At 43.2% G+C, this 27603-nt stretch overlaps 1 protein-coding gene across 2 annotated transcripts in view; it reads right to left on the reverse strand.

Moving 5' to 3' along the window:
* The window catches only part of GALNT7 (polypeptide N-acetylgalactosaminyltransferase 7), a 135967-nt gene that overhangs the window by 20515 nt on the left and 87849 nt on the right, over positions 1 to 27603 (reverse strand). For both annotated transcript variants that reach the window (XM_070376038.1, XM_070376036.1), the window contains exons 3-5: positions 5947 to 6113; positions 1330 to 1460; positions 1010 to 1089 (exon numbers count right to left, since the gene is read on the reverse strand). In XM_070376038.1, coding sequence (XP_070232139.1) covers positions 1010 to 1089; positions 1330 to 1460; positions 5947 to 6113 — 378 coding nt within the window. The remainder of the gene's footprint in view (positions 1 to 1009; positions 1090 to 1329; positions 1461 to 5946; positions 6114 to 27603) is intronic.

Genomic DNA, 27603 nt, shown 5'->3' on the forward strand with positions numbered 1-27603 from the left:
GTGATTCTCGGATTTTTAAGTATGCAGTGGAAGGTGTTCCAGAGGGATCTCAGCTGGATTCTTTATAAACTCTCCCGGTTGGGGCAAATTCATGAATTTCTCTCAGTCTCGGCATCCTATTTAGTTGAAGAGAGGTAATAATATCTATTTTGCAGGGTTGCAGTGAGAACATTGTTGATAGATCCTGGGATGATACAGTCCTCTGAAAGGTCTTCCTCTGACTCAGGCCACAGACACAGGGACATGTCTTATTTCCTTCTTAAAACTTTCATTTTAATTAATTCTTTGTTTCTGGCCGCTGTGGGATCTTAGTTCCCCGACCAGGGATAGAACCCACATACCCGGCATTGGAAGTATGGAGTCTTAACCACTAGACTGCCAGGGAAGTCCCCTTTATTTTTTCTAGGTTCTGACATAGTAAGGATTCTGGACTAAAAGCAGGGAAGGCTTTGGGAACCAGAAGACTGGTACTGCTGTCAACGTTTCAGATCCGATGTAAACTGAACAGTGATCACCACGTTCCCATGGGACAGCTGTATCCACGTCTAAACTTTAAAGGTCATGTGGAAATCCAAGGCTTTGACACAGAGGACAGCTAGCCCATACTATGTAAAATAATAATTTCCAAGATCATACAAAAACAAATAGGCATAATTTCAAAGCATGCTCCTTCAAGTCTTCAGAATGTTACCACAGTGTGGAGGGGGCAGTTAACATTACTCTTAGAGCAAGCTTGTGGAGCTGGAGGAAGTCTCTTTACTGACCCAACCATAAGGAGATTCTAAGTGAGATGTGCTGGGCTTATTCCAAACGTCTAACTGCCTGCATCTGAATCGGTCCCACGTTTCCGCCAAGCTCCACTCAGGGATACAACTAGCTAGAAAATAATACTCAACACGTAACTTGATACACTGAACAGAAATGAAATCAGGATGGGAATATTATTTGTCCTTCTAGGATGAGGTTTACTTTTCAACCAGCGAAGGAAATAAAAGCAAGGTAATGTTACCTGTCCTTAGATATGGGAGCTACAAGCGGTGCATACCAGTTAACGGCCACCTCACAGTGGGCATCGAGGTATATCAAAACCTTAAAAAAAAAAGAGGCAGGGTGAAAAAAACCCCACTTACAGGACATCATCTATCACGTACAATTTTAAACTAGATGCTAAGATAAGCTGGCCATAGTGTCGATTTTGATATTTAAGTTGTCTGGTTAAGTTAGCATTTTCATTTCAATTTTAAAAAATTAAAATGGTACCTAAAAATGTACATGATCTTTTAGTTACAAAATCCAAAACAGACACAAAAGATATTGAATGTTTCCTACCTGTCCAAGTTTGGCCTTCTGGGCACCGATACTTCGTGCCTGAATTAAACCTTCTCTTCTCTCATTTCGAAATACCTTGACTAGGCCATTCCACAGTTTAATATAGTCATCCAGTTTTTCTTTTAAGTGTTCTATGAATAAAAAACTCAGTCAATATTATACATTATATTTGTGGTTACAAACCAGTTAAGCTATCATTTTTCTCAAGAAACAAGGATAGGCAACAGGTCAGTAATTTTACACAGAAGCATGCTCAATGTTAACATATAGAGAAGCAAGGTGAAGTGTATTATTAAAGTTAAAATTCTGAGCTTAATACACCTATGGAGAACTATTAATAGCCTGAGAATGATCAAAACTCTCTCTAAACATACAGAACAAATAAACTCTCTCTATGCCAACTGACATGAAAACTTAAAACAATTCAAATGTTAATATCCTATGTAGAAGCTTTCAGGCACAATAGTTCTTTGGCTTTTGGCAGAAGCAATGGTTCAGGATTTCTGAAGATGCACTGTCTATGGATAACATTACATAGCCTCTTGGAATCCACACAGGGTATAGGTTAACATTTGTTTCTGAGCCATCCTCCCCCTACAATCAGTGATGAGAGGAGTAGTCTTGATGTGATGATCAATATAGTACCCATCAAGCTGGCAAATAACAATAATAAAAAAATCCCATCTTCTCTGTAGTTTAAGCATCAACACGTGTGTGCATGTGTGTGCACTAAGTCGCTTCAGTCATGTCTGACTCTGCAACCCTATAAACTGGAGCCCACCAGGCTCCTCTCTCCATGAGATTTTCCAGGCAAGAATACTGGAGTGGGTTGCCATTCCCTTCTCCAGGGGACCTTCTGGACCCAGAGATTGACCTGTGTCTCTCACGTCTCCTGCATTAGCCAACAGGTTCTTTACCACGAGCGCCACCTGGGAAGCCCCCAACAAGTGTGTATGTGTAAACATTTATTTATAAGTATTTATTTATATATTATAAACATGTGTTTATATTTATGAATATTTATAAATTTATAAATAAATATTTACACATTTATCTAATAAATACACATATCATTTACATATGTATGGATGTGTATATGGGCTTCCCTGGTGGCTCTATAGTAAAGAATCCACCTGCAGTGCAGGAGACACAGGAGACACGGGTTCAATCCCTGGGTGGGGAAGATCCCCTCGAGAAGGAAATGGCTACCCACCCTTGTATTTTTGCTTGGAGAATTCCACGGACAGAGGAGCCTGACTGGCTACAGACCATAAAGTCACGAAGAGTTGGATACAACTGAAACGAAAGCAACTGAGCACGCACTCACACAAGTATGCATATGAAAAGAAAAGGGAAAGTCGCATCTGACTCTTTGTGACCCCATGGACTATACAACCCAAGGAATTTTCCAGGCCAGAATATGGGAGTGGGGAGCCTTTCCCTTCTCCAGAGGATCTTCCTAACCCAGGGATTGAACCCAGGTCTCTCCCATTGCAGATGGATTCTTTACCAGCTGAGCCAGAGAGAAGACCAAGAATACTGGAGTGGGTAGCCAATCCCTTCTCCAGGGTATCTTCCAGACCCAAGAATTGAACTGGGGTCTCCTGCATTGCAGGTGGATTCTTTACCAACTGAGCTATCAGGAAAGCCCTATATATTTACACACACACACACACACACATACACATACATACATATGTTTGTAATTTGGTAGAGAAAATTTGGGGTTACAAAAACAAGATACATTTGTTAAACTTTCAATCTTGGCTTTGGAGCTGCAACAGAACGGTTTTTGTTTGTATCGCTATGAGCCCATAAAACTGGTTCATCACAGCCACAACTAATTCCTGGATTCTTAAAGACGTTTCTTGAATCACAAACGTTCTTTTTAAGTTGTTTAAAATTTTAGCCCACTAATACAAAAAAAAAGGCAAAAAACAGCTGTATTTAGTGATGAGCTAGTGGTTACTGGGCAAATCAAGCTGTACACTTAATACTTCACTCATTTTTAAGGAGCTTATAATTAGCAAGACACCCACACATGCGTATTCAAAACTGAGAAGAAAAAATTTTCCTTTCTCTATTTTGGCATCCAGTTTTAATGAGAATTATAAATAAAATTCTCATGCTGAGTTACTATTTTTCCCCAGAAAGTCTTGGTAATTTTCCCTTCAATAAAAGGTTTTTTTGTTTTGTTTTGTTTTTAAAGCTCTTACTTTACCTTTTTTTTTTTTTTTAGTTCAATACAGCCGTAAGTTGGTTTTTTCCTAAAGCCCTTCTGGATTGCATTAGGTATTTTCACGTATGTTATCTAAATAAATCTAAAATAAATTATTATTGTCAGAAACCTGTTTCTGTTCTTTAAATCTATTTCTAGGTAAGATAACTTGGCCACCATAGGGTTTCACAGATGCCAACACAGAGGCGGAGGGATCCCAGTCCCAAATAGGAAACACCTCTCCTGGGGGGTGATCATCCTGCCCAGCTTGGGACCACTGCTGGGCCACGTGACTTGCTATAACCAATAAGAGGCACGAGGAAATGATGAGTAGTTGTGAGCAGAAGTGCTCTTCCAGCCTTCTTTGCTAAGCCCTGCAAAGATGCATGGTCTCTGCAGCCCTTTGCTGGAGGCACAGGTGGAGAGCGGTGTTCTTAGTTTAAAGGCCCAAAACCCTCGCGTTTTGAGGACACTGTAACTTCCAGAAACTCGAGGCTTCTGAGCAGCCACCTCTTCTGTGTGGTTTTATATTAATTAGTTAAGTGTTTTGTCTTTCAGAGAAAAAAAATTATAACTCAAAGTTTTAATTAATGAATATACTGGGGAAAGAAAACAAACCTAGTTTTCAGTCAAGTCATGTTTACCAAATTTTGTATAATTTTACTGAGGCTAGGGCTGACAGATGTCAAGCTTGTTTTGAAATTGGGAGAAGTAATTAAAGACTTTCTGAACTTCTGTCCAAGGGTAGCCCCAACCAACGACTCTGCACTCTGAGTGAAGAAGATCCTATATATAATTGCCTTTTAAATGTGTTACAAAAGGCTGTCAGAGATTTGGAACAATAGAAGCACTGATCACACAAAAATTAAACTGGATAAAAAACTTAACCACAAAATTTTGTTCTTTCCTTGGGCCAAGCAAGAAAGCAAGATTTTAGAATGGGAAACATTTTATGATGTATCTTCACTTTTTTAAAGACTATGCTGAGCTTTTTAACTTGTATTAATAATGTAGTGGTTCTTAAAATCTGTACAAGCATGACATGGAATTTCTGTTATTTTTGTAGATTTAAGTTTTGCTAAATTTAAAACACTGTTGGCACCAACAATATCACTTAAAAACATATTATCAAATATTTATCCTGAGACAGGAATAGCATTCATAATGAAAATATTCCTACCATAGAAAATTGCAACCAAGATGTCTCAGCTAAAGGCATTTGATGACTGAAAAATTTAAAGTTATACATTCTCTCTGCTCTTTACTCTAAAATTATAAATTCTCTGCTGTGATTAGTTGAAGAAAGTGATTAGGTGTATAATGAGGAGGGGAAAAGGAAGTAAGTAGGTCATATTTCTATTTCTCTCCATGCTAATATAATGTGTGCAAGATCAAGATTCTGGTCATGTCTTTTCAAAAACAGCAGAGGTTTATAAACTTGGTTTAGAATTTGGAGAGTTCTATATTAAGTTTTGGAGGAAGCTTTTTTGAAGCCATTTTAAATGTTTTTTTTTTTCATGCTGATCATGTTCTGACTTCTTTTCTGACATCCTGGAGAAGACTCTTGAGAGTCCCTTGGACTGTAGCATTATCTATCTTTTGATATTTATGTCACTAAGAATATTTATTCAGCTTACAATAATGGATCTATTTGAAGAAAAAAAAATTAACTTAAAAGACCCCACCCCACTTAATTGGAAAATTATTGCTCAATCTCTCCCTTGTCAAGTGGAACCAAGACTAACTGATGCCACCATAGATGCATTAGCGCTCACTCCACAAGAAGAATAAAAAATAAAACACTGTTTCCAAATATCCTCAATCAAATATAGAACAAAGGAAGCTTTAGTAGATATTTTCTATTATAAACAAAATAGCCCATGGTTTCTGGTCAAATTCAATGTTTGCATCATCATTCAAATGCAAAATAAAGCTATTAAAATGTATATAGATCTCAGTATATAGATTTAGATAGGGCTTTAGGTGACATTACAACATACATGCCACTGCATTTTTTCAGTCATTTAATGAATTACCTTTACAATTAAATTTTTATAAAATCCAAGGCCCAAAGAATTGGTATAGTATAAGACTGTGATTAAATGTGCAGCCTATAGATTGGGAGGCAGCTGTTAATTACTACCTGTCACCTCTGGCAAGTTACTTAACATGTCTTAGTTTCGAGTGCAAAATGAAAATGAACAATATCTCTCACAAGGATTACTGTCAGAACTAAAGAAACTAATTTACATACAATGTCTGGCACAGTGCCAACTTGTTGATTATAGATGCTATCAATAGATACCATTAATTTCTACACTATTTTGAAATTACATGTTTGCGACTGTTTATAATTTAAACTTACTTTATAGATTGAATGTCAATCCCTTAGCCATTACCTTTGTTACTGAAATCATCAATTAACACGATTTCTGCTAAGTATTTCCTTGGAGTCCTTTTAATTACACTGTGGACTGTTCTCATGAGGGTGGACCACCCTTCATTATGGAAGACAATGATGATGCTGGCTGTGAGCAGGTTTTCATCGTAATGCCAGTACTTGCATCTGCAAAAGGAACATTTCATCATGTTTATTCAGAGATAATCTGCAATGCTTGGTTCCAACTGACAATGACTATGTTTTCTGGTTGGATTAAATATTATTGACTTTAAGGTAAGTAAATGAAATTTGTTGTTCAGTCACTCAGTCCTGTCTGACTCTTTGAGACCCCCATGGACTGCAGCAAGCCAGGCTTCCCTGTCCTCCACTATCTCCTGGAGTTTGCTCAAACTCATGTCCATTGAATTGGTGATGCCATCCTACCACCTCACCCTCTGTCAATCCCTTCTCCGGCCTTCAATCTTTTCCAGCATCAGGGTCTTTTTCAATGAGTTGGCTCTTCACATCAGATGGCCGAAGTGAATGAAATATAACCTTTTATATTTTAACAGAAACCCACAGTAGAAGAGAGAAGCTGCTGTGAGATGAAGTTACTCATATTCAAGTTACTTCTTCACCAACCAGCACTTACTGTGACAAAGAGAACTTATTTGTGAATTTATGCTTCTTAGCTGGGGATGGTATTAAGGTTTGTTTTTCAGGTCTTCAAGCTCGGTTATTTTCTGTTTTAAAACTCGAGCTTCTGGTGCAAGGGATTTATTTAACTTGCTGTGAATAAACCACTGTACTGCTGTGTTTGAAAGCTGTCCTGTTCTAATAGGGCTAAAGCATTCAGAAAAAAATTAAATGGGCTGAACTTCAGGATACAGGAAGCATTCCAAAATTAACTGCTGGATGAATAAACAAAGTTCTAATAGTGTTTAGAGTTATTAGATTGGCTAAAGGGGCTTTAACTATTTTACACAAAATTGCTTGAAACAACTGTAGCGGGAAGAATGTTGCAGAAGCCTTTCTCTAATTGGAAGGAATCCCAAAACAGGGCCTGATAAAGACTCGGGGAACCAGGGGAGGTTCAGTGAATTTCACAGAACCATCACACACACACACACACACACACACACAGAGTCAACCCTCCATATCTGTGTGTTCTGCATCTGAAGAGTCAACCGTGAATCAAAAATACTAGGAAAAAATTCCAGAGAGTTCCAAAAAGCAAAACTTGAATTTGCCAGGGCATCTATTTAATAGTGCTTGCCTCGTTTTTGTGTTTTGTTTAGTCCCTAAGTTGTGTCCAACTCTTTGTGACCCCATGGACTGTAGCACGCCAGGCTCCTCTGTCCATGGGATTCTTCAGGCAAGAATGCTGGAGTAGGTTGCCATTTCTTTCTCCAGGGGATCTTCTGAACCCGGAGACTGAATCCATGTCTCATACTTGGCAGGAGAATTCTTTACCATTTAGTCACCTGGAAAGCCCTACATTGTGTTAGGTATTATAAATAATCAATTGAAAGTATATGGGAGAGTGTGTATAGGTTATGTGTCAAGGACTTGAGTATCCACAAACTTTGGTATTCAAAGGGGTCCTGGAACCTATCTGCTGGTGGATACCAAGGTACAATCACGCCCATACTATGCATATACAAGTGTATGTGTATAGATGTATATGTGTGTATGTACACACACGCATACACTTTTTCCATTGGATATGGGAGAACAAGATAATAAGAATACAACAGGCAAATAAGAACAATTTGAGACCTGTTTTTTTTCTGCAGGAGTTAGTTTTCAAAACTAGCATCTGGTGCTTATTATCTTCCTCTGGATGAGTGGAAAGGAAAGAGGTTTTTTTAATTCCAAAGCTTTCCATGAAGTAATAAACAAGCTTATTCCCAAGGTTAAATTGAAAACCATAAAAGCGGTCTCGAACATTATCAGCTTGATAACCTACACCATCATTATCTAAAATAAGACCTGGCCCAATAGAGACACAAACAACTTTATCTCCAGGTGTTTGGGTCCCTTTCCAAACTCTCAGTTGTGTGTGCTCTTTGTTGCTGTCAGTCACTCAGTCATGTCCAACTCTTTGTGACCCCACGGACTGCAGCACGCCAGGCTTCCCTGTCCTGCACCATCTCCTGTTCTTAAGAGGTTGTTTTTACAGAAATGCAGACTGAGTCTGGAATCCGTTTTTTTCTTACTTCTTACATCTGCATTTCCTTGTTGAAGGAGTCCTAAGTACATGGGATCTTCTGAGCTAGACAGTAGCTCAGCATGGAGGAGCACACGTGCTCTCTGCTCTCATGAAGCCCACGGTCCTACAGGATGGCGAGACATGAAAGAGAAGACCGACTATGTCATTGGGGAAACCATGGTGCATTTGACAGGTGATCTCATTCAGTTTCAAGACAGGTGGCCAGGAAGGCGTCCTGGAGCCATGGGGTGAAGGGGAGACTAGAAGGATGATTTAAAAAGCACTGAGACCAAAGAAGTGGGGAGGAAAAGATAAAAGCACGGCAATGAATTGTGTGCACGTGATTCAGATAAAAAATGAGTAGATGGACGAGCTATGTCTTTGGAAGGTAGAATTAAAATCTGAAAAATAGTGAAGAAGAAAACTTACAAGGAAGGGCATTTTCAGTCGAATAGCAAATGCTAGCATATACTTATTATGTGTCAGACACTATCCCATGTGCTTTACTTTATTGACTTATTTAACCTCATAACAACCACTATGAGGTTAGTACTATTAATCTCCCCATTTTACAGATGAGATGACTGAGGCTCAGAGATGAACGGCTGCTTAATATCACTCAGAAAGCAATGAAGCCAGGACATAAATCTAGGCTGTCTTGGGTTTAACAGGAAATCTTGTTAAATGTAAAATAAAAAAAAAAAAATACTAGCTATACCTATCCATGAATGGTTAAGACGTGATTTAAGGTCTGAGAACTAATAATAACACTGAATATAATGTCAATACAAGGCACTCACTGAGCTTATTATGTGAGAGGAGCTCTCTCCTCTCCCCCTCTTCCCTGCCCTGTGCAGCCTGGAGATACCCCAGGAATGGACTGGGAGGGCAAGACACCCTTTGGCAAGTTAAAGCAGACTTTCCAAAGTTGGGAAGGGCCACATGCTCTTTCAGAATAACAAGTTAAAAAATACAGTAATGGCTGTACCAGTTTACATTCCCACAAACAGTGTTGGAGGGTTCCCTTCTCTCCACACCCTCACCAGAATTTGTTGTTTGTGGATTTTTCGATGAGAGCCTTTCTGACCAATGTGGTGATATCTCACCGTAGTTTTGATTTGCATTTCTCTATTGGTACAGCCACTATGGAGAATAGTATAGAGGTTCCTTAGAAAACTAAAAATAAAGCTATCATATGACCCTGCAATCCCATTCCTGGGCATGAAAGGTGAAAGTGAAACTCGCATAGTAGTAGCGAACTCTTTTCGACCCCATGGACTGTAGCCCACCAGGCTCCCCTGTCCATGGAATTCTCCAGGCCAGAATACTGGAGTGGGTAGCCGTTCCCTGCTTCAGGGAATCTTCCCAACTCAGGGATTGAACCCCAGGTCTCCCACATTACAGGCAGATTCTTTATCATCTGAGCCACCAGGGAAGCATATATACCCAGAGAAAGACATGGCCTGAAAATATACATGCACCCCAATGTTTATTGCAGCACTGTTTACAGTGGCCAAGACATGCAAACAGCCTAAATGTCCATCGACAGAGGAATGGATAAAGATGTGATGTGACGTGTGTGTGCGTGTATGAATATTAGTCAGCCATTAAAAAGAGGGAAATAAGGCCATTTGCAGGAACATGGATGGACCTAGGAGTGTCACACTGAATGAAGTCAGTCAGTCAGAGAAGGAGAATTATTATGTGACATCCCTTCTTTGTGGACTCAAAAGAAATGACACAAGTGAACTCACAAAGTAGAAAGAGACTGACCGACTTAGAAAATGAACTCACGGTTGCCGGGGGGAAGGGACACTTAAGGACTTTGGGAAGGACACGCTATATTTAAAACAGATAACCAACAAAAACCTATTGCATAGCACCTGGAACTCTGCTCAGTGTTACGTGGCAGCCTGGATGGGAGTGGGGTTTGTGGGAGAATGGATACATGAACAGGTATGGCTGAGTCCCTTCACTGTCCACCTGAAACTATTACAACATTGTTAATTGGCGTTAAAAGTAAATATACAAATAAAAAGCAATATGAAAGGTATAAAGATGTCCCAAGTGTGGGAAATAGAAAAGTGTGCACAAATATATTTTTCATCGCCATCCCCCCCACCGAAAAAACAAACAAAAAAATACATCGTGGAGGACTGCAGATCTTGAAAGATGTGATGAGTGTTTCTGGATAGAAACTAACCCGGGCAGGTATGTTTACTTTTGGATGGGAAGGGACAATGATCTCCCCTCAAAAAAAAAAAAAAAAAAAAACTATAAAAACAAACACTCTGATAAGAGATTCAGGCAATAATTTTCTTCCACTAGGCTTAAAGAAGCAGAACCAGATGGGAAAGATATTGATTTTGATTTATAGCAGATACTAGAACTGGTGAAAATATTTACATCATGGGAGGAAATTTGGAATTTGCTGATTTCTATGGCAAAAGATGACAGCTTGGGGAAACAAGCCAGATGAGGACTTTGAATGGGAGACAGAGAGGAGTTGAAAACATAGAGGGGATGAAGGAAGAGAGGAAGAGGATAGAATGAAGATGAGAGGGAGACCGTCGGGAGGGGACGTGCATTCCTACAGGACAGGGCGACAAGAGGTGGGAGAGAGTGAGTTGCCCGATTTCCCCATCTTCTCTCAACCATGTAAGGTGTGGAAATAACTCCAAAGATGTAAACTAGATTGTGTGGGAGCTCAGTTGCTCAGTCGTGTTCGGCTCTTTGTGACTGTGTACTGCAGCCCAGCAGGCTCCTCTGTCCATGGGATTCTCCGGGCAAGAGTACTGGGGCGGAGGGTCATTTCCTCTTCCAGTGGATCTTCCTGCATCTCCTGCATTCGCAGGCGGATTCTTCAGCACTAGCGCCACCTGGCGGCTCACACAGTAGAGGCTCTGTCTGCAATGTGGGAGACAACCTGGGTTCGACCCCTGGGTTGGGAAGATCCGCTCGAGAAGGAAATGGCAAGCCACTCCAGTATTCTTGCCTGGAGAATTCATGGACAGAGGAGCCTGGCAGGCTGCGGTCCGTGGGGTTGCAGAGTTGGACCCCACTGAGCGATTAACAGACAGTGCCACCTGGGAAGCCCTCATAAACTAGTTTACCTGCCAGTAACAACAACCCTCGGTATGTTTTTCCTATTTTCTTTGTCTTAAAAATTACACAAAGAACAATATTTTTTCAAGTATATCTCCTAAAGGCAAATACAAACAAAAATAAGTGAGATCTAATTAAACTTAAAAGCTTTGTGCAGCAAAGGAAACTATTGACATATCAAAAATATAACCTATTGAATAAGAGAAAATATCAGCAAATGATATGAGTGGTAAGGGATTTATATCCAATATATATAAAACAGCTCATGTAACTCAATATCAAAAAAACAAACAATCCAACTAAAAAAATGGGCAGCAGAGCTGAATAGACGTTTTCCCAAAGAGGAAATGCAGATGATCAACCAGAGCATGAAAAGATGTATAATATCGCTAATCATCAGGGAAATGCAAATGAAAAGCACAAGGAGATATTATCTAACACCTGTGAGACAGAGGAGCCTGGCCGGCTACTATCCATGGGGTCACAGAGTCGGACACGACTGAAGCGACTTAGCACACCCAATGTTCACAGCAGCATTATTTACAATTGCCAAGATATGGAAATGACCTAACTATCCATAAACAGATGAATGGATAAAGAAGATGTGGGATAGATATATACATGTATATGTATTTACCCAGTGGAATACTACTCAGTCACAAAAAGAGTGAAATTTTGCCATATGCAGCAACATGGACGGACTTTATGCTAAGTGAAATAAGTCAGACAGAGAAAGACAAATACTTATGATATCACTTATATGTGGAATCTAAAAAAAATACATCAAATTAGTGGATATAACAAAAAAGAAGCAGACTCGCAGATACAGAGAACAAACTAGTGGTTCCCAGTGGCTGGGGGAGGGTCAATGACGGGAGAGTGGGAGGAGCTAACTACTGGGTCTAAGATAAACAGGCTCAAGGATGGATCGTACAACACGGGGATATTCTTACCAAATATTCTTACCAATATTTGGTAAGAACCATACGTGGAAAGTAGCCTCTAAAATTATATAAAACTCTTTTAAAAATGGAGAAAAAATTACAAAAGCAATACGGAATTTGTTGCACAATATCCAAACAAGAGAGACGTTTATAAAGTAAAGGTAAAAGTTCCCTCCTGCTCCTCTCCCCGGCTGTGTCAAATCTTACCTCCTAGAGGAAATCACTGTTACTAGTTGCGTTTATTTAGATTTCTTTATACTCACGCAGACATGCAAACATGTGTCTGTGTATATGTACAGATCTATTCAGATGCGTATGTACAAATTCTTCTTCCATGTGAGTATCTAATTCTTGGAAGCTATTGCATAACGTTCCATAGTATGGCTGCTCTATCACCTACGTGACCTTCTCCTTACGGATGGACATTTCAGTTGGCTCTACGGTGACAGTGGTCATTCTTACATGTAAATCTCTATGCCCTTCCCTGGGAATCTTTTCTACAAAAGGCTCCAGACTGTAAGCTCAGTGAGGACAGGAACCTCATCTGTTTTGCTCACCCGCTTCTAACACAGAGCAGCTGCTCCATAAATATTTATCGGATTGCTTTGTGGATATATCTGAAATGCCTCTGGATGTGTTTTCTCCTCTGAGTAATGTCCACTCTCCACCCCACAGTGCTCCTATTTTGAGGCACTTTCAAGAATAAGTCAGTCCATATGGCAGGTGGGGGTGGGAAAGAACGGGGAGGCAGATGCTCCTCCAGGGGGAGGCTGAAAATCTGGAGGAAAGCAGGTGGCAGGACAGAATAAAAGCAGATGGATACTGGACAGAATAAAAGCAGATGACAACTCACTGACATATACACTGTTGTTACTATGCATAAAATAGATAACTAATGAGAACCTACTGTATAGCACATGAACTCTGCTCAATGCTCTGTGGTGACCTAGATGGGAAGGAAATCCAAGTAAGAGGGGATATATGTATAGGACTCACTGGAATAGACCATGATGCTGGGAAAGACTGAGGGCAAGAGGAGGAGGGGTGACAGAGGATGAGATGGTTGGATGGCGTCACCGACTCAACGGACATGAATCTGAGCAAACTCTGGGAGATAGTGAAGGACAGGGAAGCCTGGCATTCTGCAGTCCACGGGGTCGCAGAGTCAGACACGACTTAGCAAACTGAACAACAACAATATATACGTATAGCTGATCTGTTCTGCTGAACGGCAGAAACTAACACAACATTGTGAAGCAATTATGCTCCAATTAAAAAAAAAAAAAAAAAAGCAGATGGCAGGAGGGGCTTGAGCCTAGCTTCTGTTTCTGAACTTTAGGGGAGAGGCCAGGCGGGGAGGCTGCAGTATAGGACAGAAATGATGCTGGGGATATTCAGGCAGCAGGGAGCTAGGTAGTCCCTTCCCACCTCCTGTTTGCAGTCTTCTAGCCTCTAGATGGAGCCAGAGAGCATAGATGTTTCCACCTGCTGTCAGCACAATTAAGATCCAGGGCTTCCAGGAGCCACCACGTAAGGGGTAAGAAGTGCAGGTAAGTGATGGGCTGTTGGACTCAAGCCAGGGCCTGGTCCTGGGGCTCAGAGGGTCCTTTGTACCCATGAGAGCCCAAGTGTAGATGAGTGAGCGCCCACAGTGGGGAAGCTTGAGGAGGGACACTGGGGCAGGCAGGTGAGGAAGTTTAGTACATCTGGGAGCCAGAAGTGGACGGCAGAGATGGAGGGTACAGGGGCCAATACCACTCGGACACGGTAACCTCCAATCGCTGGATGCTCCAGAAGAAAGGGCAACCCCTTGGGGCACAGGAGCAGCCGGAGGGGGTCTACACTGCAGGCTGTCAGGTCCTGTTCTGGGAGACCTTGCAGCCCCCACAGACTGAGTGACCTTTAATCACAAGCCTTCAGTTGCCCCCGTCAGCCCGAAGGCAGGCTCAGGACAAAGCTTAGCTCTTTGGGTGGCTCTGCTGACTTCCTGTTGGGAGAGGAAGCTGCTGGGCAGGGCGCACAGAGTCAGAGCCGGTGACGATGCAGAGCCTGGACCAGAAGACAGAGCTGGAAGAAGCAGCCTGTGCTGAAGTCACACTGTCTGTTCTGCAGCATCTCTCTCGCTTTACTGCCATAGAATCACGGTAAGTTTTAAGAAGGAGGACTGACAGAAATACGAGGCCATGCTGAAAAAGGAGCATTCTGTGATAGACTCGTGAGTGATTTCTCCTTTCTGGCACTCTATTTTCCAAGAGACCTTAATGGCCCTGTGGCGTCCAGGGCACCATGCTCCAGGGTGAGTTATCACAGACCTGCTCTGGCCACACATGCTCACGTTCAGATCACTGGTTTGCAGGGATTCAAGCTGCAGCGTTTTCTGTTTTTTAATTTATTTTATTGAAGTAGAGTTGATTTACAATGTTGTGTTAATGTCTACTGTACAGTAAAGTGATTCAGATTTATATGCATGTGTGCTAAGTCTCTCATTCATGTCTGACTCTTTGGGACCCTATGGCAAGTAGCCCGCCAGACCCTTCTGTCCATGGGACTCTACAGGCAAGAATACTGCAGTGGGTTGCTGTGCCCTCCTCTAGGGGACCTTCTCGACCCAGGAATTGAACCCGCATCTTGTGCGTTCCCTGAATTGCTGGTGGATTCTTTACTGCTGAGCCACCAGGGAATATGAAATATATCTTTTTCATATCCTTTTCCATTATGGTTTATCACAGGATATTCAATATAGTTCCCTGTGCTATACAGTAGGACTTTGTTTACCCTGTGGTGTTTTTCTTAAAGTAATTTTACAGAATATTTCCATGACAGCTCTGTGGGCCAGGTACTTGTATCAGAAGACAGAAATGAAGAATTTTCTTTCTTCCTTTTTTTTGGCCACTTCTGCATGACATATGGGATCTTAGTTCCCTGACCAGGGATTGATCCCGCACCCCTGAATTGGAAGCACAGAGTCTTAACTACTGGATTCCAGGGAAGTCCCCAGAATGAAGAATTTTCATAGTGACTTTTCTGTAACTTAAAAAGCCAAAAATAGATTTCATAACATAAAATGACATGCCTATTAGCAATTTTCTTCTGTTTTACACTGTCCCAGCTAGGTTTTTTTTTTTTTAAATATCTGTAGTTTCATAAAAAGCCTTTATGTATTTAGGCTTCATGAATAAATAATATCTAATTCAGCTGACTATGAAAAATCGGTTACAGCTGGAAGGTTGCTTGGCCAGCCTGAGATCTGAGCATCCTGCTGGTTTTGAAAGCTGCCTGCTTCCACTTTCACAATAGGGATTGCTGAACAGACCAAGTTCAGATGTGGGCCCCCTCTCCCAGGGATGTCTGGGGAAACAAGGAACACAGCTCTTCATTGGCTCCTCTATTCTCACCCCAATGTAAACTAGTCCCTTCTTGATAATATATTCTTTCTTTTCACTTGGCACATAAAATTGAAGCACGATAAACTATTTTGTATTTAATCATTTCCTGAAAACTCTACCTCTGTTGTCTTGAAGAGTTTTGTATCCCTCTCCTCAGTTATTAGAAACTCTAGGATGGTCTCGTTACTTTTCCTCAATGTTCTTATCAATCAGTCTTCCCTTGAAGATTAAAATTAAGACAGTACTACACTGCTATATTTAAAATGGATAATCAACAAGGACCTACTATATACAGCATGGGGAACTCTGCTCAGTGTCGTGTGGCAGCCTGGACAGGAGGGGAGTTTGGGGGGAAATGGATACAAGAATTAGTATACGTATGACTAAATATGTGGTCTTCTCCAGCACCACAATTTGAAAGCATCAATTCTTCAGTGCTCAGCCTTCTTTATGGTCCAACTCTCACATCCGTACATGACTACTGGAAAAATCATAGCTTTGACTGTATGAACCTTTGTTGACAAACTGATGTCTCTGCTTTTGAATACGCTCTCTAGGTTTGTCATAGCTTTCCTTCCGAGAAGCAAGCGTCTTTTGATTTCACGGCTGGGAGGCAAGAAACCAGAATGGTCAGAAGGCAGGGCTGATGGATGGCTGCAGCTCAGCACGCCTGTAACCTCCATCAGGTTCACGCTCCCAGTCAGTCCAATCTAAATTAAAAAGCACAGGCTGGCCACCTGTGCAAGCTTTTAAGACAAGTTCCCCAGTTCCAACCAGGCAGTTGCATCTCAACTTCGTTTTCTGGGGCTGAGAGTTGAGGGGCTCAGGTTTATCTCACGTCCAAGTGACGATGTATTGGAGGAAAGGGGGAAATTCTTAGCAGAGAAGAATGAGTTGGATCAGAAATTCTGTAGTTCATTGTGGCTCATTTCTAAGGCAGAAAGCTACAAAACACCACAGCTCTATGTATCTCCCATGACAAACAGCAAGACCATTACCTACAAAGAACCACGGCTCTATGTATCTCATGTAACAAACGGCAAGGCCTCCCGTGAGCTCTGGCTCTCTGAAAAGCCTGCTGCTGCTGCTGCTAAGTCGCTTCAGTCGTGTCCGACTCTGTGCGACCCCATAGATGGCAGCCCACCAGGCTCCCCCGTCCCTGAGATTCTCTAGGCAAGAACACTGGAGTGGGTTGCCATTTCCTTCTCCAATGCATGAAAGTGAAAAGTGAAAGGGAAGTCGCTCAGTCGTGTCCGACTCTTAGCGACCCCATGGACTGCAGCCTACCAGGCTCCTCTATCCATGGGATTTTCCAGGCAAGAGTATTGGAGTGGGGTGCCATTGCCTTCTCGCTGAAAAGCCTATATCTGTCCTATTTCCGTTTCCGCTACCCTCCTCCGGCAGGAAATGGCAACCCACTCCAGTACTCTTGCCTGGAAAATTCCATGAATGGAGGAGCCTGGTGGGCTACTGTCCATGGGGTTGCAAACAGTTGGACACGACTGAGCTACTTCACTTTCTTTCTTTCTTTCCTCTGGCAGGCAGTTTCCCAGCTTCCTGCAGGCAGTGGGGGACAGCTGTCCAGTCCTCACCCAGAACAGTTCAGTGGCCAGTGACCCTCAGACAGTCGGAGCGTGGCTGGAATTCCCATCTCCGAAGAGCCAGACGCTTCCTGAGGTTACATCGCCCTGGGGCTCTGCAGTGACCTGGGATGGTGCACACAAACCCTGGGGTGGAGACCATGCAGGATGCTCCGAGAACACCTGCATCTCTGCTGTGCTGTCCCACCACTGCTCTGGCTTATTTAGCATCCTGACAAGCCAAGCAAGGGTAAAGGGCGTGCTCTATGCTCAGAGGTGCTCTTGGGAAGACAAGGATCTCACAGGTGTCAGGTGCCAGAGTGACTCCACGGGGGCACTCTGTCCCTATGTGGAGGACACCAAGCGGGGGGCACCAGGGATCTCAGGTTTTGGGAGCACTGGCTGGTAGGCCTGCAGGGAGGAGGCCATGAAGATTCTTTCTTAAAGGAGCTGGGAAAAATTTGAGGGAGCTAAAATCCTAGCACCGTGGATCATGTTTGAGCCAAGTAAGTGGTAATTTCCTTCTTTAGTTCAGTCACTCAGTCGTGTCCGACTCTTTGTGACCCCATGAATCACAGCACGCCAGGCCTCCCTGTCCATCACCAACTCCCAGAGTTCACTCAAACTCACGTCCATTGAGTTGGTGATGCCATCCAGCCATCTCATCCTCTGTCATCCCCTTCTCCTCCTGCTCCCAATCCCTCCCAGTGTCAGGGTCTTTTCCAATGAGTCAACTCTTTGCATGAGGTGGCCAGAGTACTGGAGTTTCAGCTTCAGCATGAGTCTTTCCAATGAAGACCCAGGACTGATCTCCTTTAGAATGGACTGGTTGGATCTCCTTGCAGTCCAAGGGACTCTCAAGAGTCTTCTCCAACACCACAGTTCAAAAGCATCAATTCTTCGGCCATCAGCTTTCTTCACAGTCCAACTCTCACATCCATACATGACTACTGGAAAAACCATAGCCTTGACTAGACAGACCTTTGTTGGCAAGGTAATGTCTCTGCTTTTCAATATGCTATCTAGGTTGGTCATAACTTACTTTCCAAGGAGTAAGTGTCCTTTAATTTCATGGCTGCAATCACCATCTGCAGTGATTTTGGAGCCCCCCAAAATAAAGTCTGACACTGTTTCCACTGTTTCCCCATCTATTTGCCATGAAGCGATGGGACTGGATGCCATGATCTTAGTTTTCTGAATGTTGAGCTTTAAGCCAACTTTTTCACTCTCCTCTTTCACTTTAATCAAGAGGCTTTTTAGCTCCTCTTCACTTTCTGCCATAAGTGCCATTTTTCCTCTTAGTGACCGTGATCTCATTTCATCCCAGGCTTGGGAAATGCATTTCTACCAGGCTGTATGGTACATACATGGTCACACCTGAATATTCCTGTCGGGGCTGCACTAGAGTTACATGACTTGCTCAAAGTCACAGCTAGTGACAAGCCAAGATTTAGATGAGAATGCTTTGACTTGAAGATTATTTTCCCTAAACCATAGATTTACTAAGAAATACTCCCCAACATCAGGCTTCCCTGGTGGCTCAGATGGTAAAGACTCTGCCTCCAACATGGAAGACCTGGGTTCGATCTCCTGGTTGGGAAGATCCCCTGGGGGAGGGGATGGCAACCCACTCCAGTATTCTTGCTTGGGAAATCCCAAGGATAGAGGAGCCAGGCGGGCTACAGTCCATAGGGTCACGAAGAATTGGACATGACTGAGCAACTAACACACACACACACTCCCCAATATATGCTTAAAAACAAACAGGAAAATGAATTTCTATTTTCACTCAACGCCCAGGGGATACAGGGTGGTGAACAGACGGTGGCACTCAGTTGTGTGGATGAATTTCTGCCTGATTCCAGGGCCAAGGGCACCAAGTGTGTCCAGGCAAACTAAGAAAGCTGACTCTGTCACTGGGTAGCTGTCTTCAAATGATCTTTTTTTCTTGAAAAGGAAAACATGCTTGGACAGATGTGTCTACTTAATGATCTGAAATATCAAACCACAATTTAGGGGAAAAAAAATCTGGCAGGGAATTTTAGTACTGGACATATGTTCTTGTGCATTTCTCTAAAACTCCTTGGGAAATGAGAAAGAACATTTCACAGTGGAAGCCATATGCTTCCAGCTATATTGGACTCTCAGCTCACACAGGAGCTTGCATTCCATGTTCTGACTTTATAGAAGCACCAGCTTAAACACCGATAGATCTGAGCTGAGACAAGCGCCGCTACAGGAGTAAGGATCTGGGTGCTATGGCCTGGATATAATGATGCTAAGGGCATTGACCAATGCTGGTTTGCATCTGTAACTTATTAATTTACACTGTGCCTTATTCCACAAAGGACTTCAAGAAGCTTATGAAGACACACAGGATACAACAATATAAAACTTCAAAATAGAGGAGAGGGAAAAGATGAAGAAAGAAAGGCTGAAGGGAAAAAAGAGGAAGGAAAAACAAGGCTTTAAAAGCACATACCAGGGGACTTCCCCTGGTGCCCCAGTCTCTAAGACTCTGAGCTCCCAATGCCAGGGACCTGGTTTTGATCCCTGGTCAGGGAACTAGATACCACGTGCTGCAACTAAGAGCTCACATGCCACAAACTAAAGATGCCACATGCTGCAATCAAGACCCAGTGCAGCCAAAATAAAAAAAAAAAAGTGCGTACCAGAAGGCCAAGGGGTCCTGCGTGCATAGTCCCGGAGTGCCGTTCACAGAGAAGACCCTCGGATCACATCCACCCCCCTGCCCTCCTGACCTGGACGGCACGGTGGCCTTGCACCCCACCTCCGCTCCATACCGAGAATGGATGGGTCACAATTTGGCTTGAATTTTCCAGCAGTGAAACCTGGTCAGGGCTGTGTTTAACAAACCAGTTGTGCAAAAAAAAGTACAATATACTTGGCGTGCAGACCAGATGGGATTTTTTTCCCCCCCCCTGGGGGGCCTCCTTATGGTGAAGGCAGTGATGAGTCTCCTGGGCTGTTTTCATGGAGGCTGTCAGTGGAGACCAATGGCATTGTACCAAAACACAAGTCAGTGTAACAGTTGTGTGGAGACCAAGTTGGGAATTTAACTTCAACACTGATTTGAAGATCACACTTTGCAAACACTCCTTAAAATGTTTACTGAGTCATCCCCTGTTCCATGTTTCATCGCTCAGTGAGTGATTATATGCCTTCTCCATGTGCTCCAGTTTCAACAAGGAAGTCACCTTGACCATGCGGAGGACTTGTATTTTGAAAGGCAGATTTTGACCCTGGTAATGACTGAAGAAAAGGTATAAGCTTACAAGGAAGCATGGTAAACTTACTCTGGACTGAGCAAATAGTTTCCCACCAGAGAATTGTTAGGTGCTAAAGGAGTTATCAATATAGGCTGTAGAACATTTACTTATGGAAGGTCTTAAACACAGGCTTATAGTGATGTTCCTATAGCAAAATGAGGAAATGTACATATATTTTATACAGGGCTTAAGAATTTGCCTGCCAATGTAGGGAACATGGGTTCAGTCCCTAGTCTGGGAAGATTCCATACGCCTCAGTGAACAGCTAAACCTGTGTGCCACAACTACTGAAGCCCGCATGCCCCAGAGCCCGTGTTCTGCAACAAAAGAAACCACGGTAATGAGAAGCCTGCCGACCCCAAGTAGAGAGTAGCCCCCTCGCATTACGACTAGAGTGAAAGCCCAAGCAGCAACAAAGATCCAGCACAGCCAAAAATAAACAAACAGGTTTTTACAAATCTATTTATTTGGCTGTGCCCGATTTTTATTGTGGCACAAGGGATCTTTAGTTTCGGCATTCAAAATCTTAGTTGTAGCATGTGGGATCTAGTTCCCTGACCAGGAATTGAACCTGGGCCCCCTTGGATTGGGAGCTAGGAGTCTTAGCCACTGGACCACGAGGGAAGTCCCCAGTATGTTTAGCAGTTTACCTTCGTAAAAGAACTAAAATGCCAGGTTGCTTGTTTAGCATGTGGTATAATTGACACATCAGTTTAGTTCAGTTTAGTCACTCAGTCGTGTCCGACTCTTTGTGACCCCATGGACTGCAGCACGCCAGGCTTCCCTGTCCATCACCAACTCCAGAGCCTACTCGAACTCATGTTCATCGAGTCAGTGATACCATCCAACCATCTCATCCTCTGTCATCCCCTTCTCCTTCCGCCTTCAATCTTTCCCAGCATCAAGATCTTTTCCAATGAGTCAGTTCTTGGCATCAGGTGACCAAAGTATTGGAGTTTCAGCTTCAGCATCAGTCCTTCCAATGAATATTTAGGACTGATTTCCTTTAGGATGGACTGGTTGGATCTCCTTGCAGTCCAAGGGACTCTCAAGAGTCTTCTCCAACACCACAGTTCACAAGCATCAATTCTTTGGAACTCAGCTTTCTTTACAGTCCAACTCTCACATTCATACATGACCACTGGAAAAACCATAGCCTTGACCAGACAGACCTTTGTTGGCAAAGTAATGTCTCTGCTTTTTAATATGCTGTCTAGGTTGGTAATAGCTTTTTTCCAAGGAGCAAGCGTCTTTTAATTTCATGGCTGCAGTCACCATCTGCAGTGATTTTGGAGCCCCCCAAAATAGTCTCTCACTGTTTCTACTGTTTCCCCATCTATTTGCCATTGAAGTGATGGGACTGGATGCCATGATCTTAGTTTTCTGAATGTTGAGCTTTAAGCCAACTTTTTCACTTTCCTCTTTCACTTTCATCAAGAGGTTCTTTAGTTCTTCACTTTCTTCCGTAAGGGTGGTGTCATCTGCATATCTGAGGTTATTGATATTTCTCCCAGCAATCTTGATTCCAGCTTGTGCTTCATCTAGCCTGGCATTTCACATGATGTACTCGGCATATTAGTTAAATAAGTATCGTGACAATATACAGCCTTGACATACTTTACTTGGGACCAGTCTGTTGTTTCATGTCCAGTTCTAACTGTTGCTTCTTGACCTGCTTACAGATTTCTCAGGAAGCAGGCCAGGTGGTCTGGTATTCCCATCTCTTTTAGAATTTTCCACAGTTTGTTGTGCTCCACAGTCAAAGGCTTTGGCATAGTCAATAAAGCAGAAGTATATGTTTTTCTGGAACTCTCTTGCTTTTATGATGATCCAACAGATGTTGGGAATTTGATCTCTGGTTCTTCCGCCTTTTCTAAAACCAGCTTGAACATCTGGAAGTTCACGGTTCGCATACTGTTGAAGCCTGGCTTGGAGAATTTTGAGCATTACTTTGCTTGCATGTGAGATGAGTGCAACTGTGCAGTAGTTTGAGCATTCTTTGGCATTGCCTTTCTTTGGGATTGGAATGAAAACTGACCTTTTCCAGTCTTGTGCCCACTGCTGAATTTTCCAGATTTGCGGGCATATTGAGTGCAGCACTTTCACAGCATCATCTTTTAGGATTTGAAATAGTTCAACTGGAATTCCATCACCTCCACTAGCTTTGTTTGTAGTAATGGTTCCTAAGGTCCACTTGAGTTCGCATTCCAGGATGTCTGGCTCTAGGTTGGTGAGTGATCATACCATCATGATTATCTGGGTCATGAAGATCTTTTTTGTATAGTTCTTCTGTGTATTCTTGCCACCTCTTCTTAATATCTTCTGCTTCTGATAAGTCCATACCATTTTTGTCCTTTATTGAGCCCATCTTTGCATGAAATGTTCCCTTGGTATCTCTAATTTTCTTGAAGAGATCTCTCGTCTTTTCCATTCTATTGTTTTCCTCTATTTCTTTGCACTGATCACTGAGGAGGGCTTTCTTATCTCTCCTTGCTATTCTTTGGAACTCTGGCTCCAAATGGGTGTGTCTTTCCTTTTCTCCTTTGCCTTTAGCTTCTCTTCTTTTATTAGTTATTTGTAAGGCCTTGTTAGACAACCATTTTGCCTTTTTGTATTTTTCTTGGGGATGGTTTTGATTACTGCCTCCTGTACAATGTCAGAAACCTCCATTCATAGTTCTTCAGGCACTCTATCAGATCTAATCCCTTGAATCTCTTTGTCACTTCCACTGTGTAGTTGTAAGGGATTTGATTTAGGTCATACCTGAATGGTCTAGTGGTTTTCCCTACTTTCTTCAATTTAAGTCTGAATTTGGCAATAAGGAGTTCGTGATCTGAGCCACAGTCAGCTCCTGGTCTTGTTTTTGCTGACTGTATAGAGCTTCTCCATCTTTGGCTGCAAAGAATATAAGCAATCTGATTTTGGTGTTGACCATCTGGTGATGTCCATGTGTAGTCTTCTCTTGTGTTGGTGGAAGAGGGTGTTTGCTATAACCAGTGCGTTCTCTTGGCAAAAATCTGTTAGCCTTTGCCCTGCTTCGTTTTGTACTCCAAGGCCAAATTTGCCTGTTACTCCAGGTAGCTCTTGACCCACCAGAGAACCACCAGAACTTACACAGGACTGGGGAAACAGACTCATGGAGGGCACAAACAAAACCTTGTGTGCACCAGAAGTGAGATGAAGTTAGTTATCAAAAGGGTTATGACTCAGAGATGAGATGTTATCATAAGGTAAGTTACATAAAGAAAGCTGAGAACCAGAATTGATGCTCTTGAACTGTGAGAAGACTCTTGAGAGTCCCTTGGGCTGCCAGGAGATCAAACCAGTCAATCCTAAAGGAAATCAACCCTAAATATTTACTGGAAGGACTGATGCTGAAGGTGAAGTTCCAATACTTTGGCCACCTGATGCAAAGAGTTGACTCACTGGAAAAGACCCTGATGCTGGGAAAGACTGAGGGCAGGAGGAGAAGGAGGCAACAGAGGATGAGATGGTTAGACAGCATCACCGACTCAGTGGACATGAATCTGAACAAACTTTGGGAGATAGCGAAGGATAGGGGAGCATGGAGTGCTGCAGTCCACTGGGGTCACAGAGAGTCAGACACAACTCATTGGCTGAATAACAACAAGATGTTACTGACAGGGTAAGTTAATTCTCACCCTGAAGAAGGTAGATGCCAGGAAATCTCAAGCCACAATTTTGGGAAACACTGTAATTCATTAAATTCTGCCAAAGGAACCCAAGGACTGAACACCTCTGAGATCACAAATAAGGTTAGTCATCAGCTTGCTGCCTTTTCTCCTCGGAGGCCCTAGGTTTCTAGCAGGTCTCGGGTAGACCACACACAAGGGAGACAATTACCAGAAAAAGAAAGAAAAAAAGGAAAAGGGCAACAGGAATCTGATTTGTGTGGGGTGGCAGCTGATGGAGCAGCGGGGACCAAGGGTGTGATGAATGGTGGGGAGAGTCAAGGAAACATCCCCAGGCATGAGGAAGGGTTACTGATCCTTTGATCCGGCTGGCCCAGTGGGATTCATCCCACTGAAATAATCAGTGTGGCACTGAGTTGGTAGCTACAAGGAGCATCATCTGTGTAAAAGCTCCTGCCTGGCTGCGAGGTGATTTTTATTTTCTTTTTTTAAATTTTCTGTTAAAGATACTTCCTCTTTCAAAATATTGAGAAGTGACATTGCTACTTGAGACAACCACAGCCAAACAGAACACCACGTGGCAGCTTCATAAGCATCAACCCCTTGGGCAAGAGGGGTTGGCCCTCTGTTTCTTTACTTTTTAAAAAAAAACTTTCTGGCCACATCATGTGGCATACGGGATCTTAGTTCTCCGACCAGGGATGGAACTTGTGCCTGTTGCAGCAGAAGCCTGGAGTCTGAACCCCTAGACCACCAGGGAAGTACCCTCTGGTAGCTCTTTTCTAACTAAAACCTTCCCATGAGGGCTTCCCAGTCCTAGAATTCCCCGTTCCCCACAGCACGTGCTCTGTGGGTGGCTTTACCTGAATGCATCTATTTTAAGCGAGGGCACATTTTATAAAAACATGACTATTTACACCCATGTGCATTTTGATTCAACAGGATACTGGACAGATTCTCACGTTAAACTGTGGGTGCCTCTGTGTTTCACTTCTGCCATGCTTTCCCTCCTGATACTGACTAGTTATACCATCGAATTCCATCTGATTACAGACCCAGCCCTCCCTGGGGTCTCCATCCTGTCGCAGGGGCAGAGCGGGGACAACACAGAACGGGAAGGGGAGGGCGGCTGTCCCTGGAGCAGACACTCTGCCCTGATGGGAAAAGGTTGCCATAGAGATAGATGTGAGAGCCTGAGAGCTTGGGGGTGGGTGGGAGGGTAAGGAGAAGAGGCCGTCTGGGAGGGTCAGGTGCCAACCCAGGGAGGTTTACAAATCCCAGCAAGAAAGTCAGCTCTTCCATGTGCCAGCACAGTGTTTCCAGAATTACCGAAAAAGTATCTCTAATTACCACCATTTTAGAAATAAAGTATTTCATGCGGTAGAAAAAAATTATACTTCTTCAAAATCCACCCAAGGCCTTAGAAATCAATCCTAGATATTGTGAAGCAGTTTTAAAACAGTTCTAGACGTTCTGAAGCAAATTGAGAGGTGTTCAATTACGCTTCTCAGGGAGTAAAAAGGTTTGTTTTTAAATTCCTTTCAAGGGACTTCCCTGCTGGTCCAGTAGGTTGACTCCAAGCTTCCACAGCAGGGAGTGTGGGTTCAATCCCTGGTTGGGGTTGAACTAAGATCCCACATGCTACACAGTGCAGGCAAAATAAATAAACAAAAGGAAATTTTTTTTTTTAATTCCTCTCAATAATGTAAGCAGAGAAGGCAATGGCACCCCACTCCAGTACTCTTGCCTGGAAAATCCCATGGATGGAGGAGCCTGGTAGGCTGCAGTCTATGGGGTCGCTAGTCGGACATGACTGAGCAACTTCACTTTCACTTTTCACTTTCACGCATTGGAGAAGGAAATGGCAACCCACTCCAGTGTTCTTGCCTGGAGAATCCCAGGGACCGGGGAGCCTGGTGGGCTGCCGTCTATGGGGTCACAGAGTCGGACACGACTGAAGCGACTTAGCAGCAGTAGCAGCAGTACTGTTAAGTAGACGTCACCGATGTAACACATACGCTGACCCTGGTTCCCATACCCCGAACCCCTCTGACCTGCCTGGCTATTTGCCCAAACGATGCTGGCCCCATATCTGCTGCCCCAGGTGAGCTTCAGAGCAAACACCTGCATGGTGAAGTTTCATACTTCACCGTGAAGTATGAAAGGCATGACCTAAGGCATGAGAGACGAAGCCGTCTCTGCAGCTCCCTCATTCCCTAAGATAATAGAAAACGAAAAACCATTTCCCTCTACAATTTTTATTCACATAACACTTGTTAATGGTAAGCTTCGGTTCATGGGGTCACTAAGAGTCAGACACGACTGAGCGACTTCACTTTCACTTTTTACTTTCCTGCATTGGAGAAGGAAATGGCAACCCACTCCAGTGTTCTTGCCTGGAGAATCCCAGGGACGGGGGAGCCTGGTGGGCTGCCATCTATGGGGTCGCACAGAGTCGGACACAACTGAAGTGACTTAGCAGCAGCAGCAGCAGCAGCAACACTTGTTATCCAAAAAAAAAAAAAGCATTTCTTCCCCTAAGCAAGACCTCAGAGGAGCAATTTAATTGAATCCTTTGGCTATACAAAGTCTTGTTTTCTGAAGCTGATGCCAATCTGTTCAGTTTCTCTTCTAGGGAGCAGAGACAACCGTGCTACTGCCACAGTTTGAAGGAAAGCAGTTTGTCTGTATTTACCGCCAGAGTATTCTCCCCTTAATTTTTAAAGATTTATGCGTGATATAATTCATATCCCTACATACCACCAGTAACAGCACCCTCTGTACCTCTGCAGAACTGGCAAAACTAGCAGCTGTACTCCTAAACACGTTCCATTAGCATTCTGTATTTTCAGATTCTAGAAATACGAATGTGTGCGTGCTCAGTCGTGTCTGACTCTTTGTGACCCCATGGACTGTAGCCCATCAGGCTCCTCTGTCCACAGGATTTCCTAGGCAAGAATACTGGAGTGGGTTGCCATGCCCTCCTCCAGGGGATCTTCCCAACCCAGGGATCAAACCAGCATTTCTTGGGTCTTCTGCATTGGCAGGTGGGTTCTTTACCACTAGTGCCTGGGAAGCCCTAGAAATATGCATACATGGGTATTACCTTTCTCTCCTCTTCACAGGACTTTTGTAAATAACTTGCCCACAATCAGCTGGGCGGGGGGTACGGTACTGGATCCCACTTGTATGTGACACCTCCCAGCGCCATGTCTGCGAACTTTCCCCCTCAACAGCTGTCCATCCCTTCTCCTGCATTATGACAAGTGACTTCATGGCTGTGGTCCGTTAGATTGCACTGTGCTCCCCTGAGATGAAGACCGAAGTAAGAACCGAGGGATTCTTGGGCTTTGTTTATGGGCTACTGGACAGAATTCCAATCACTTCTCTTGAAGAACAGGGGAGATAAAATCTGAGCATATTAAGCATTCCTGATAAAAGTTGAGGCTAGTTACTAGGGAATTAAACAGATTCAATGTAGCACCTAACCACATAGATAAGTGATG

The sequence above is a fragment of the Bos mutus genome, chromosome 8 (assembly GCF_027580195.1).
Source record: "Bos mutus isolate GX-2022 chromosome 8, NWIPB_WYAK_1.1, whole genome shotgun sequence".
NCBI lineage: Eukaryota > Metazoa > Chordata > Mammalia > Artiodactyla > Bovidae > Bos > Bos mutus.